Raw genomic sequence first — 14,732 nt, forward strand, 5'->3', positions numbered from 1 at the left:
AATAAATATAATATTGAAACGTAATTTTATATTTTGGCTATGATACTGGTTTATTCGGCTATCATGTCATGGTGCCGAAATTAGTGGAAGCTACAAAGAAAACTTCTCAATGTATCTTTCATTTTGATGTTTCAAAACTGCTTCCGATAAACAAAGTGTTCAATGGTAGAATACAGACTGGTCTTTAATGTTTTTCACAATTTGTATTGGTATTATTGTTTCTAAGACAGCAAATTAAATGTATTGATTTAATAATTTCAACCTAATTTAATATAGCGATAAAAATATAATCATGAATCAAAAATGTAGTTTCCTGTATTCAAGTACAGGAAATTGCATTTTGGTATATGATTATATCTTTTTCTCTACAAATTGCTATATTTAGACGTTTAAATTAAACTGTAAAAATTATTCAGAGGACAATGATCTTATAATTAAAAAAAACTCTTAGATGAATTGTCTGTTTATATTTTATTTCTTTTTCAACTAGTTGGTTAGATACTAATGAGAGATATTGTAAAGGAAAGAATATTGAATTTTAATTTTATATCCAAAATTTCCTTCACTATTAGGAGTAGGCAGCCAATTTTCCAACAGATGACTCTGAAAAACAGTAACAAAGTGGTAAAACTACGTTTCTAGTGATGATGTTATGGTGCTAACATACAGTAAGAGATGCGAACGTAAAAATCGAGATTATTGTGTCCAGAAATAGTTATCATTACAATACTTTTAAGAAAAAAACAACATTTTTAGTAAATTTTGATATATTTAATGAAAACGATCAAATAAACAGTTATAATTAGTAATTACTAATTGTTTCTTGATAAGATGGATTTCTTCGATTTCAATCTTATAAAAGCAGTTCTGAATAATCATGTAGCTAAAATGTATCGATTATAGTACAATTAGTATGGCCTAAAATGATTCAATAGCGAAATATTTAATTTTGATATGAAAAAATTTCTAGTATTTATCGTTCTAATTAATAATTAATAAATAAAATTTATAATGAAAGTCAGCATGTGTTAAAACATATAATATCTGTTATACTAACTAAAAGCAAGCATCTCCACTAAACTATCTTTGTGTCACAAACACAACCAATTAATTAGTTTCTACAATTGGACTGCAGTTTAGAAAAATTATAAACCTATAAATTCCAACTGTCATCCGTCCGTCTGTATTGCCTTAATCTCAAGAATGGATTTAGATAGATTAAGGGCGAGAATAGAAATGGAAAGCTTAAGGGATGAGACTCCGATTAACTATATATGAATTTCCAACGCAAACCAGAAGTTACGTTATTTCAATTCAAAATGTTTCTCCTGAAATGAATTAGATATAATAGATGACCGGCATTTAAAGAAAAGTATGATGTACACGGGCAAGACACTACAGTACTAATTTGAGGTGGAGAGCATAAATTTTAAATAAAATAAATTTAAAATATGATTAAAAATTACAGCTCAGCATTGTGACGATGTCAATGAATAATTGCTCGTTACTAATGCGGTTAATATAGAAGTTATAGCTGAGACTAATATCTTTGACAACGAATAGAATGGATTAAAGGAAACGAATTGTTTGCGTGATATATCATTGCAGATGGTTGGCAGGAGAGTCTAATAACCTTCCTACAGAAAATGAAGATTAATTTCTATATTATTTATAAAGGATTTGTAGAATATTTTCCTTTTCATAATTTATCAAAATTTGATGAATAATTGTATTGATTAGAATGCAATAAATATAGTTTAATAATAAAAGTTTGGATTTTTTATTTTCAATAATCTATATTTTCACAATATTCGTTGGGTTCAATGTTTCTGACGAAGAAACATTTAATAATGTTTCTTAATTAAAACATTTTTCAATGATTTATTTTTAATAGATATAGGCCTATTTTTTATAATTATAATTTTTCATGCTTAACTGTCATGTATATCAAATATTTTAAAATCCTATATACAATTTTTATATGTTTAATTTAATATGTATTGTTTATTTATATGTTTGAAAAAAATATAGGACTAAGTATAAAATTATTTCTAAATGATTATCTGTTAAATTATATTTTAGTATATAGTATAAACATAGTTTTAATTTAATGATTTGTATGTCATTTTAGAAATGTAATTTGTCAGTATTTTTTCCATTTTCCAATTAATTAAATTTAGTCCAGAAGTACTCAACAGAGATAGATTACAATCTTACTACAACACCTGAACATTTGCTGAGAGAATTCTTTAATAACAAACGTTTTCAGCCTACTGCCATAATTTTTTTTTAAAAACCTGATGATGGCCTATGGCAATAGGCTGAAAATGTTTGTTATTAAAGATTCTCTCAGCAAATGCTCAGGTGTTGTAGTAAGACTGTAATTAAATTGATTTTAACTAGTTTCATCAATATAGTACTATAATTAGAAAGAAAAAAATAGAAGTAAATAATATGATATGGCAAATATTTTAAAATAAGAACCACTATGATTGTTAAAATACATTTTTTTTATAATTAATACATTTAAAATTACAATAGAGCGTCGTTTNTTGATGCTAACTAAAACGCATAACATTAAAAAATAAATTTATTTGGCTACAGATCCAACTAATAAAATTACTACAGAACATCAAAGTTTGAACATTCTTCTAATATTGTATTAGGTATTAAACGTGTTCGCTATGGCATGAATCAGAAAGAATTTATTTTGATTTTTCATTCACTACATATATCCATATGTGCACATATAAAATGTAACATATATATACAGTATATTGAAATATTACATTGTCATAAAACATAAATAAATTTGAAAGAATTTTGGAACACGTTCTGTCAGTCGAGTCTGAAACTGTTTAGATTAGGGGTCCCCAAAGTGGTCGATAAGAGTTCTCCAGGGGTCGATTAAGACACGAGGGTCGAAAGGGGGTCGATTAATACCAAAGAGGATCAATTAAACTGTCTAGAAAAAAATAGAATATTCCAATAAAAATTCGAAATACTGATATGATCAACATTACTGACTACCCTAGTTATAACTTGAGTATTTCAATTCAAATATTAAAAATTACAAATTATAATATATCTCATATAACAAAAATATCAATATGTTTATTCAATAATCATTTTGAATGCAAGTACTATGCGATGAGTCAATTAAATTTTAAACATTTAATCAGTTAGGTTGAAAATTGTTAAAATTGTCTTCTATTTTTGTGATATAAAAATTATTAAATGGGTAGTTTTTATTTTTAATGTTTTTTCGTAAGTATATTTTTTACAAATTCAATCGATTATTATTACAAATGTAATGATTATTTTCGGAAAAATCGATTTAAATGCATTGTTTTGGCCCTTTAAGTTGTCTAATTTAGATCGTGTGCTCATTTTCTGAATTGAAGCAATTATTGAATTTTTGAAGCAAATTTTCAAATTCGAAAAGTGTTTTGATTATTATTAAGGGAAAAAAATATAAATTATTTTAAATTTTTACAAAAAAAAAGTTAGCAAATAATTTTTTATATTATTTTTTTAATTTGATAAAAATTACAAAACGCACTTTATTTTTCTTATTTACGCGTTTTATAAGTCATGTTTATATTTTCAGTTAATTGAATAATTAATGCAAAGAACTTATACTATAGGCTATATATCAGGCCACAGCTCATGACACATTAAGGCTAACCTCCAATGAGATCGACTGACAGAGATGACGAATGGAGAACAATGACCCGATCGTATTGCTTATTATAAATTATAGGGTTCTATAACAGTTTCAAACTCGGATTCCCTTCACTAATTGGATAATACATCATCGTAAGCCATATTCCAACTATATTTTTACTGTTATATAGTCGGCTTATTAAACATTTTTGACTATTTAAATTTATAATGTAATCAAAATCTTTACTCTGAAATGAGTTTTATAATATAATTATATATTAAATTTTAATAATTTTTTATNCATAAATGTTTTTTTGAAATGTTTTAAGCACTTTATAAGATTAAAACATTTTGTAGAAAAGATTAATCGATTCTAATGTCATGACTTTTAACTGAGTTGTTATTTAAAAAAAAAAGTCATGTAACCTATTTTAATACAAATCCGATTGTAAAAAATAAAAACAAAATGACAGTAATAATTTATGTAACTGTCCTAATTAACAACTTAATATTCAACTTCTTAATTCTGTTATGTAAATCAGTTAAACAAGTTATGAAATTTATTGAGTTTTATTGTCACATGTGAAACGAAATTACGAAAAGTAAATGAAATTAATCTCTCGATAACCAGGTTTAATGATTAGTTTTCATAATATAAACTTAATTTTAATTTTAATCTGTTTGAAAAAATTGTAAAAATATAATATAAAAACGTAATAACGAGATGTCAGAAAGATTTTTTAGATTTAATCAAAATGTATTAAGGCAATTAAATATTCAATTTACTAATTGTACAATAAAAAAAATTAAATTAAGAAATGATATATTCAATATGAGAAAATAAAAAGAACTTTAAAAAGTCTTTTGTTTAAAAATTATTGACTTTATATTAAACTAGCAGGTAAGCTCGGCGTTGTCTGAACAAAAAAAGTAAAAACGAGCATTAAGATTATTTCGTACTTCTAACCATTTTAAAATTTTTATAAATTGTGTACAGTGGAGGAATAAAGAATTTTTAATTTAAAATGTGTTAGATTGGTCACTCGGTGTGATAAATTCTTACGTACGATAACCTTCGCTGGCACATAAGTCAAATACAGTAATATCCCGACTTACGCGAATTTGACTTACGCGATTACCGCTCGGTCCCACCTATCGCGTAAGTTCGGGGTATTACTGTATANCAATTATCGATGCAGCCCTGGAAAAAAAATCACATATATATATATAATATAATATAAGATAGAGAAGCCCATTGTGACCCACCAAGTTTGGAAATGGTCAAACTAATAGTTCAAATTTGTTGAATCATAATAGGCTTCCCTTACCATCTTACATAGACCTATATACAGAATATCTATAATACAACATATTAATTTAAATTCTGTAGTTTGATAAAAATTTATCAATATTTATGTAACGGTTTTGTATAAATTTGAAGTATATAGACAAATGTTAAAACTATACAAACTTCTAATGTTTCTAAACCATGAGGAAGACCAGGATTGTAGCTACAATTCGTTCGATACGGCTTCGGAAGGTAAGTAGTAATTTGCTGAAAGTCATTGACATTGATTTATCTCATTTGTTTTCATATAGATATAATTTTATATTTTATATATATATATAATGTTACCAATGTTGGTCTAATATCGTAAGCTTTCCCCTCTTCAATTAAAAGTGATACGTCAAAAGGATCTAATATCACGGAGGGAGAATGGATGGCCATAAAGCCAAGAACCGGTCTGTCTGGTCTAAAGTAATCGTAGCCTCGAAGATCAAAGACCAATGTCATCACCGAGAACTCGTCTGTTAAGATAAAACAAAAAAATCAGAAAAATATTTATTGGGAAATCCGTCTTTCATTTTGATGCTAACTAAAACGCATAACATTAAAAAATAAATTTATTTGGCTACAGATCCAACTAATAAAATTACTACAGAACATCAAAGTTTGAACATTCTTCTAATATTGTATTAGGTATTAAACGTGTTCGCTATGGCATGAATCAGAAAGAATTTATTTTGATTTTTCATTCACTACATATATCCATATGTGCACATATAAAATGTAACATATATATACAGTATATTGAAATATTACATTGTCATAAAACATAAATAAATTTGAAAGAATTTTGGAACACGTTCTGTCAGTCGAGTCTGAAACTGTTTAGATTAGGGGTCCCCAAAGTGGTCGATAAGAGTTCTCCAGGGGTCGATTAAGACACGAGGGTCGAAAGGGGGTCGATTAATACCAAAGAGGATCAATTAAACTGTCTAGAAAAAAATAGAATATTCCAATAAAAATTCGAAATACTGATATGATCAACATTACTGACTACCCTAGTTATAACTTGAGTTTTGCCTTAGCCTGCGCCGCTTTAAGTATGTGTTACTCTGTTTTCATGCATCTGACAACTGTACTAGTGTTGCAAACGTTATGAACGCTGGTAGTTCATTATACACAGACATACGTTGCACTGTTACACTCTAGTTGAGTTGTCACTTTAGAGTTGTCACTTTAAGTATTTTATATCTAAATGTAGATATTTTGTCCTTTACAGAGAAAATATCGTAATATATCGAAAATCATTAATATAGTACAGAAGCGTTTGCAAGGAAAAAACGTTACAATTGTTCAAGCTCGAACAATCATAATGACCTTTCAAGTAAAAATGGAGCTATTTAAATCTTCACTGGCACGATCCGATTTTAAATATTTTTCAAACTTGCGAGTACTAAAAGAAAATGAAAAGATTTCCGACCGTGATTTGGAGATATATATTAAACATCTTGATAAATTAAGAGAAGACTTTAAAGCACGTTTCGAAGACTTGGAGAATATGCATGTTCCCGAATGGTTTGCTAATCCATTTGATGTAAAAATAGATAATGAAGGTAGTGAACCTGGCTTAGAATATGAACTGATTGAAATATGTGTAGATCGCAAAGCTAAAGCGTTGTTTAAAAATAAAAACCTCAGTGAATTTTGGAGCAATGGCAATATTCCCACTAAATATCCCAAGCTCAGAGCAGAAGCTAAACCTTTCTTGCTTGCATTCCCAACTTCATACATGGTTGAAGCTGGTTTTAGCCACGCAAACGCAATTTTGACAAAACAGAGGAACAGATTGAACTTGGAAAACCGTGGGGATTTGCGACTAAAACTTACCAATTTTCAACCGAATATCAATATCTTGCTGCTTTCTTCAGACACATTCATCCCACTAATATCAACTATTTTAATAAAAAGGTATGTTAACATATTTTTAAGGTATTCAGTAATTGTCACAAAATGACAGTAAGAGGTTTTTTCATCCAATATAACTTATGTTTTCAAAAATAATTGTGTGTTTTACGTATTATGACACGTAAGGTTTAAGAACTATAAGCAAATTTTCATCTATCCATAATTTTGCTGTTATTTTTTAAGATTATAAATCAGTGAAAATATCTCCTTTTTCTGTTAATGTTATTGGGTGGATTTTATAAGATATGAGAACTATAAATTCTTTTGTTGGTTGTTATGCAGGTCTCCTTATCGCTTAACATCAGAAATGCAAAAATGATTTAATGTTTTTGTTAAATACTCAATCTGGGGGTCGATAAGAAGACAAATATTTTATAAAAGGGTCGACAGGATAAAAAGTTTGGGGACCCCTAGTTTAGATCTTTTCATGCTCTGAATTTTTGCTGTAATGTACACTGTGATTGTTTTAGTCTTTTTCGCAATAGAGAAGAAAACTATTCTTACGATCAGCGAAAATTAAGAAATCTATGCATATATTAAAACCCATCCACTCTGTTCTCAAAAGTATATTGCCTGCCACTTTTCTATTGTCTGAAAGAAAAATGTAAATAGACGGACGGTAGGGAATATTTTAAACCAAAACAGCAAGTAAAAGAATGCAGAAAATAGAGCATCTAGAAAAATGAAAACTAGAAAATATGACGAACTTGAAGAAACCTTAGTGATATGGATTGCGCAAGTAATTGCAAAGAATGGCACTGTCACAGATGATGTGATAAGAAAGCAAGCATAAGTATATTTAGACTGCAGATGAATATGTGCAATTTTAGTACAGGAATGAGTGGCTGCAACGGTCTAAACGGCTTCATGGCTTATCACAAAGAAACATGAAAAACTGCTGAAGTTGATTTGAATGTTGTAGAAGGGGGAAGAACTAGTCTGTCGACAATAATAATCAAATCATCATGTAAACTTCAAATTTATTTAATATCCATTTTTACAAAATATGAATTAAATGTGTCAGATGTTATACTTACTGTTTACTTTAAGAATAGGTAATTTCTTTGCATTTCTATATCTACCGTTTATTGTGTGGCATATTCTTGGAATATCTTCATAAAAATTGACGAATGATACTGTTATATTTCTGAAATTAATAATACGATGGCATTTGAATTAAATATTTAATATATAAATAACGTTTTCTAAATAATTATCACATATTTTAAAAAATTATCAAAACATAAATAATTTTTAAAACACGTAAAATTATTTTAAATAAACCAGCAACGAGTTGCTCAACTTTCCCGGCAACGTTTAAAATTTTAATGGCGCCATCTGTTATCATATTTTATTTAAAAAATTTTTATATTTTTAACTATTATAAAATTGCAAAAACCTTAATTTTGAGGGTAGGAATGAGTTTTATAAAAAATTGTAAATGCTAATAACGAGTAAAATAGTTATTACGTCTGACCCTATTCGAGATATGAACAAGCGACCCCCATTATCTCCTCACCCCCTCGACCTTTAATCGCCAAAATTTAATAGCACGAATCCCCTAATAAACAAAACACCCCTGCAAAAGTTCAGAAATTTTCGACAAAAAGCACAGGAGTTATTAAGCTTCAAACAGAGTGAACAAAACCGTGCCACACACGCATTAACATCCATACATACAGAAATTATCCCCGAATTCTTTGCATTTCTCGACGTTTCAAGGTGTCCTAAGTCCAAAAATCTTAAAATCTGGGTGGGAGGTCATTTTTTGCCGGATCGCGATACCTTCCTTCTGTTATAACAGCCGGAAAAGTAAAAATTTAATTTATTTAATAATCAAATTTCTTAAAGAATAAACTTTTTTAGCTTTTAAAAACGAAATATAAAATAAGACAGTGAATTTTTAATGATAATTTTTAAACTGTTTTGTCATCATAATAGATTAAATAAAGATTAATACTAACGGGCATGCCATTGATTTATCAGAAACTGTAAGAGTACAACGGCGTAACAATTCTTCTTTTTGCTGACCATATTTAAGTACTATTTCTCTTGGTGCATTTTTTTCCATTACACTATATTCTGGTTTCGGTATCTAAAAAGCGAATTCTAATAATTAATATTATATTAAAAATGCCCAATTTTAAAAAGTATTAAGAACAATAACATTTTAGAAAGAATTGAATTAAAAAATAAATAGAATAAATTGGAGTAAATAAGTAAATAAAATCTTTTTATTTAAATTATAAAATTTAAATATTTTTTTAAAGTTTAATTCGCGATTTATAATGAGTTATAAAATTTAAGTCTAGTTCATTGTGATTTATATTAGCAATATTTCGTTTCATGTTTGAAGTATACGTATGTCATACCTAAAGTCATGAACAACAGTTTTTCATAAATCCCAATCTATTAATTATAAAAAAATAAAAACATTGTTATAATCTATATACTATAGACAGTGCCATGAGTAAGTTGTAATTAGCTTCCATTACGTGACCAAAGACAGCTAATACAAAATGGCTGCAACTGACGTTTCGTTTCGCCAGCGTGCTGTGATTGAATGTCTCATTAAAGAGGGAATCTCCGCTTCAGAAATTCACCAGAAACTTCAGCATGCATATGGAAATTGGATGCTAGCAGTGAAGATGGGTAAAACATTTTAAAGATGGAAACCCAAGCATCAAAGATCAGTCTTGTAGCGCCCATTCGCAGAGCTCCTTTTTTTCTGGAATGTAGATGGAGTGATTCGGGTGGAATTTCTTGAATTTGGACATTTCTTAAACTATTAAATGATGCGTGGTATGTCATGACACTTCATAAGTTCTGTTGTGCATTGCATGATAAATGTCCTGGTAAGATCATCCTGCAACACGACGCCACACATTACTCTTTACACCATGGAGGAAGTTCAGTAAATGGGGTGAGAAGTTCCTCTGCATCTGCTACAGTCCCGAATAAGCACTCTTCGATTATCATCTTTGCGGTGTTGTGAAGGAAAACATGTGAAGCCCACAATATGAAATGGTGCAGGACATCAAGAAAGCAGTACGTTAGTTTTCTTCGTAGTGCTAAAACAGAGTTCTGTCATAAGGGAATTTTTAAGCTTCTACAATGGTGGGAAAAACTTATTCAAGAAAATGAAGACTATGTGAAAAAATAAAGAAACCTCTGAAAAATAACGTGATGTATTTGTTTTTCAAAAAATATATTAATCTTCTTTATAAAAGATTGTTACTCATGATTTTCAGTATGTTCTTTGTAGATTAAATATTCTTCGACTATAGCAACAACAAAACTTCGGCGAATGAAGTGTTATTTTTAGACTAACTTATTCTTTTCAAAAATGAGCAAAATTTCATTTTTAAAATGTTATGGCTTAATAAAACTACAAAGTCATGTTTACACTTGTATAAAAAGGGTTGTATTGTTTTATATCATATTAGATAACATCCTTAATAGTTGCTACAATTTATTTACAATACAATTGCCGTACTCTTACTTGCTACACATTTTACGATAAGTAGAATAAACCTGTCTAGTAAATTCATTTTTTCCTCCATATTTTGAGAATAATTCTGTTTCATCTTCTCTAAACATTTTCTGAATCATTTATGGAGTAATGTGATTTTAAAAGTTTCGATGCTTGTTTAATAACGAATTAGAGTTTTAATTTAGCTATTTTAATCTTGTCATTTTTTCCCGATAAGCTAGAATCTACAATGTCAACTAAGGATAAGATTGAAGCTCTAATTCGAAACCTTATGCTATTTAATAAATAATTAATTTATTTGTTTAGTGTCATCTTAGAGTCGTTAACGCTTCAATATCAATCAAGTAAAGCATATATTTTGAAGAATGGATAATTTGATGACCATCGTATATTAAATATTGATTATCTATTGAGCATATACTTGATTGCAGTATATTGTATATAAACAAATATATAAAGTTATGAAGTGGATTCATAAACTTATGTAGGTTATATGAATTCATGTGTTTCTTTTGCAAACATTGTCTTCGCCTATTGGGTACTAATCTTTGTTACTAGTTTGTAATGCTCTGACAAGTGAAACAATAAAAAAATTAGATCAAATACGAGACGATCGAATGGCTAAAGCAATTAAGGCATATGCTTACTGTTTTGGAAAACCCGGCATCGAATCTGTGTGTGTAGTCTTAGGCAGCTTGTCACGGATTGTTGTGACACAACAATATGTTAGAAAAATTCATTTAATTAAAAAAGTAACTGTTTAATTACATAATACGTTTTAATTATTAAAATTTAACTAGATAGAAATATCCAGCTATAAAAATTTTAAAAGTCTATCGTAAATAGATCCTATTGGTATATCGGGCCAGGCCATCATTGAGGTTTAGCCGAACTCACAATAGACATGGAAAAAAAGCCATTTTAGTGCCCACAGGGCGGAAAGACTCAATAATAATAATAATTATTATTATAAAACAATAGATTAAAATTTGGCAACTACAAATAAATTTAACAGAAAATATTATCTCGCAGGAAAAGAGGAGCAGGTATTTTAACTTTTAAAGAAGATGCAACATTAGGGCAACTTTGCGATTCATTAATAATTTTTTTATTTAAAGAAAATTTGCCAATCAAATTTTAAAAAGTGTTGACAGTATTTCCAATTGTTGAAAATCTGAAGAGGAATTATAAAAGTTTTATAGCGTTTAAATAAAAATAATTTAGAAATACTATTGCGAATTTATACATAATTTTCAAAATTTTATTATCAACATCATTACTTCTAGAAGTAATTTCAATTTATTGAAGTTAACAAAAACTTATCTAAGGATTACCATGTCAAATCATATGTCTCAACAATTTAATTTTATTGTCAACAGTAAAAGATTTTATCCAAACGCTAGATATTCAGAAAATATAAATTTTGCTGATATGAAAACGAAAACGAGGAAAAGAAACTTTTAGTCAGTAAACTATAATCTGTATACATAGAAGTCATTCTGCATCTAAATTTATAAAACTTAACTGGTGTCATATTTTCCAAATGACTACGTAAGTATCATTGTTTTCTCTGGCTTTTGCTCCTATTATAATTGGAAATTGATTGGTAAAAAAAATTACTTTTGCTTCTTCTTTATATTTTACATTCTGCTCTGTTTTGTTTATGTTAAAAGAGACTCGTATTGGTTTTTCTTCACTATTTTTTTTAAGAATTCACATCATGCCTCAAATATGATAGCAAAAGAACATAACAAAGACATGCCTTAAAGCCTATAGTATAGTTTTATGTATGATATATGATAAGCAGATAGAAATAGGTTGGATATTTCTATCTACATGTAGTTTAAATTTTTTAATTAAAAAAATATTGCATAGTCAAAAAGTTGTTCTCCTTTATTTGAATTAATATTTGTTGCATATTGTTAAATAATCCACTTATTAATACGTTATATTTATTTTTTCCAATTGAAAATCGTCATGTTGTCTGTTGTCTGTTATCATCTTGCAGAGAAACTCATATACTGTACATATTGTATATATATATATATATATATATTACTTCTAATAAGGGAAGTTTGGTAGTAAAAATATGTGTCAACAATGGTAAAATAAAATTATATTATCATCAGTTCCGAATAGTTTTGATGCCTTAGATTAGCGTAAGTACTGTACAGTACTGTACATCTCCAATTTTCTTATATTTCTATAAACATTATGGCGTATTTTTAGTGTCTATGGAACATTTGCCTCGCCGTCCATCAGCACTGTCCTGATTATCAGATATTATTGAATATAAGAATAAAACTATAAACCAAAATATAAATTATTATAATATTTTAACATTAAATTATTGAAAAACGTATTTTAAGTAAAAAAAAAAAAAGTATTTAATTTAAATTTACATAACTAATTAAAATTTTGATTCAAACAAGACAATGACATAAAAGAAATATCTAAGTCGAAATAATAAAATTTAAAAATTTAATACGTATTGTTTTCAGTAATAATTTATATAGAATTGCTAAAAACAAAATTACCTGAATACTAGTAATATTTTCTTTCAATAAACAAGAATTGGGAAATCGTTTACAAAAGTCGCTATTTTTTTCAAGAGTAAGACAGTTATCCGGGTAATCTTTACAATATTTACTTCTGCTTAATCTAATTAAAAAATAATAACTGTAGAAAAAAAAATATTTAATTTTTAGCAGTTAATTTTTTTAAATAAAAACTTACCCATTGTAATTACAAATAGTAATTGCAGGCAATGCGATATCTTTAAAAAAGTAATTATCCGCTTCTTCCATAATTGGATATTTCCAATATATTCTTAAAAATGTACCCATTTGATAACAGAATCCGATGATACAAGAGAAGAGAACTAAAATTTTCCAATATCTTCTAAAATTTGTAGCGAAGAAAATTTGTGGCACTCCCGTCAATATGGACTGTTTTAAAAGTGCAATTACGTAGTTACGAACGGTTATTTTCTTTCTAAATGCTTTTTTATGATTCATCATTTCGAATAGTTTTAGAGTATAAGTGCCGCATATTTAAAACTAACAAGAAAAGCAATACTATATACTAAATTATTCGAAATACATTTATCTATAAATCATGACATATTTAACTTATTTACCTTTTACGCTTAAAATTCTACAAACTAAAGCCTGATATTTCTCTTCATAATGGTGAATAAACATGTAAGTTGGCATACTAAGTGCATTTTCAAGTTTGCATTTTTTTAATGTTGTTCAATGAAGCTTTTATTATAGTTTAAATTATTACACGAATTATTGATTTTAAAATGAAATCATAAATAAAGTTCAAAGCTAATAGAAAAATCTTGTAACCTAACTTTTAAATTTAATTTCTTGAAATGTTTTTCAAAATAACTTATTGGTGAAATTTTATAATCAGTTAATGATTAAATAAATATTTAATTTTTAAATTCACTGTCTTAAATATTTAGACCAAAGAGCGCTTCAGCCTCTTGAGGGGTGGTAGTGCCCACTTTGGGAATCACATTGGAAGATACTTTGGCCCATTTTGAAAGACAAGGGAGACAAAAATTCATTTTCAAACAAATATTTAAATATTTATATAATTAAATATGTAAGAAATGTATTCACTAAAACCGGAACGGTAGATAGAAAGTTTAGGAAGCACTGATTTAGACTAAAACTATTAATATGCGTAAATATAAACATCTTTTTAATACTTTTACCAACAATAAATTTCTAAATTACATTTAATGTAATGTAGTATACTAATTTAAAAAATTTTCAAAATCATTAATATTTAGAGCTGTATAAGTGTAAAGAATAAAGATATTAATTATAATAGTAACAGAGTTATTTATTTAATTAATGTAGTTGCTTTGAATTCTTTAAAACATAAATGTTTTTTTGAAATGTTTTAAGCACTTTATAAGATTAAAACATTTTGTAGAAAAGATTAATCGATTCTAATGTCATGACTTTTAACTGAGTTGTTATTTAAAAAAAAAAGTCATGTAACCTATTTTAATACAAATCCGATTGTAAAAAATAAAAACAAAATGACAGTAATAATTTATGTAACTGTCCTAATTAACAACTTAATATTCAACTTCTTAATTCTGTTATGTAAATCAGTTAAACAAGTTATGAAATTTATTGAGTTTTATTGTCACATGTGAAACGAAATTACGAAAAGTAAATGAAATTAATCTCTCGATAACCAGGTTTAATGATTAGTTTTCATAATATAAACTTAATTTTAATTTTAATCTGTTTGAAAAAATTGTAAAAATATAATATAAAAACGTAATAACGAGAT

The 14,732-nt window shown here is 27.4% G+C and overlaps 1 protein-coding gene across 1 annotated transcript; it reads right to left on the reverse strand.

Moving 5' to 3' along the window:
* Positions 1-6,847: 6,847 nt before the first annotated feature.
* Positions 6,848-13,432, reverse strand: LOC111632651. Its single transcript, XM_023377146.1, has 5 exons — positions 13,149-13,432; positions 12,950-13,073; positions 8,884-9,014; positions 7,957-8,066; positions 6,848-6,906 (listed from the first exon to the last, which is right to left on the reverse strand). Exons 1-5 carry the CDS (start codon positions 13,430-13,432, stop codon positions 6,848-6,850), a joined length of 708 nt encoding a protein of 235 aa, XP_023232914.1.
* Positions 13,433-14,732: the final 1,300 nt, after the last annotated feature.

Source organism: Centruroides sculpturatus, unplaced genomic scaffold (assembly GCF_000671375.1).
Source record: "Centruroides sculpturatus isolate CEXI.00-Female unplaced genomic scaffold, Cexi_2.0 scaffold798, whole genome shotgun sequence".
NCBI classification, from domain to species: domain Eukaryota; kingdom Metazoa; phylum Arthropoda; class Arachnida; order Scorpiones; family Buthidae; genus Centruroides; species Centruroides sculpturatus.

Bases quoted from the DNA above. Each gene is read 5' to 3' on its own strand.
- LOC111632651 (XM_023377146.1), bottom strand. From the start codon at position 13,432: ATGATGAATCATAAAAAAGCATTTAGAAAGAAAATAACCGTTCGTAAC. The intron at 13,074-13,148 runs GTAAGTTTTTAT...TTTTTTAATTAG, and splicing joins ACTATTTGTAATTACAATGG to ATTAAGCAGAAGTAAATATT. The intron at 9,015-12,949 runs GTAATTTTGTTT...TTCGCTTTTTAG, and splicing joins AAAATATTACTAGTATTCAG to ATACCGAAACCAGAATATAG.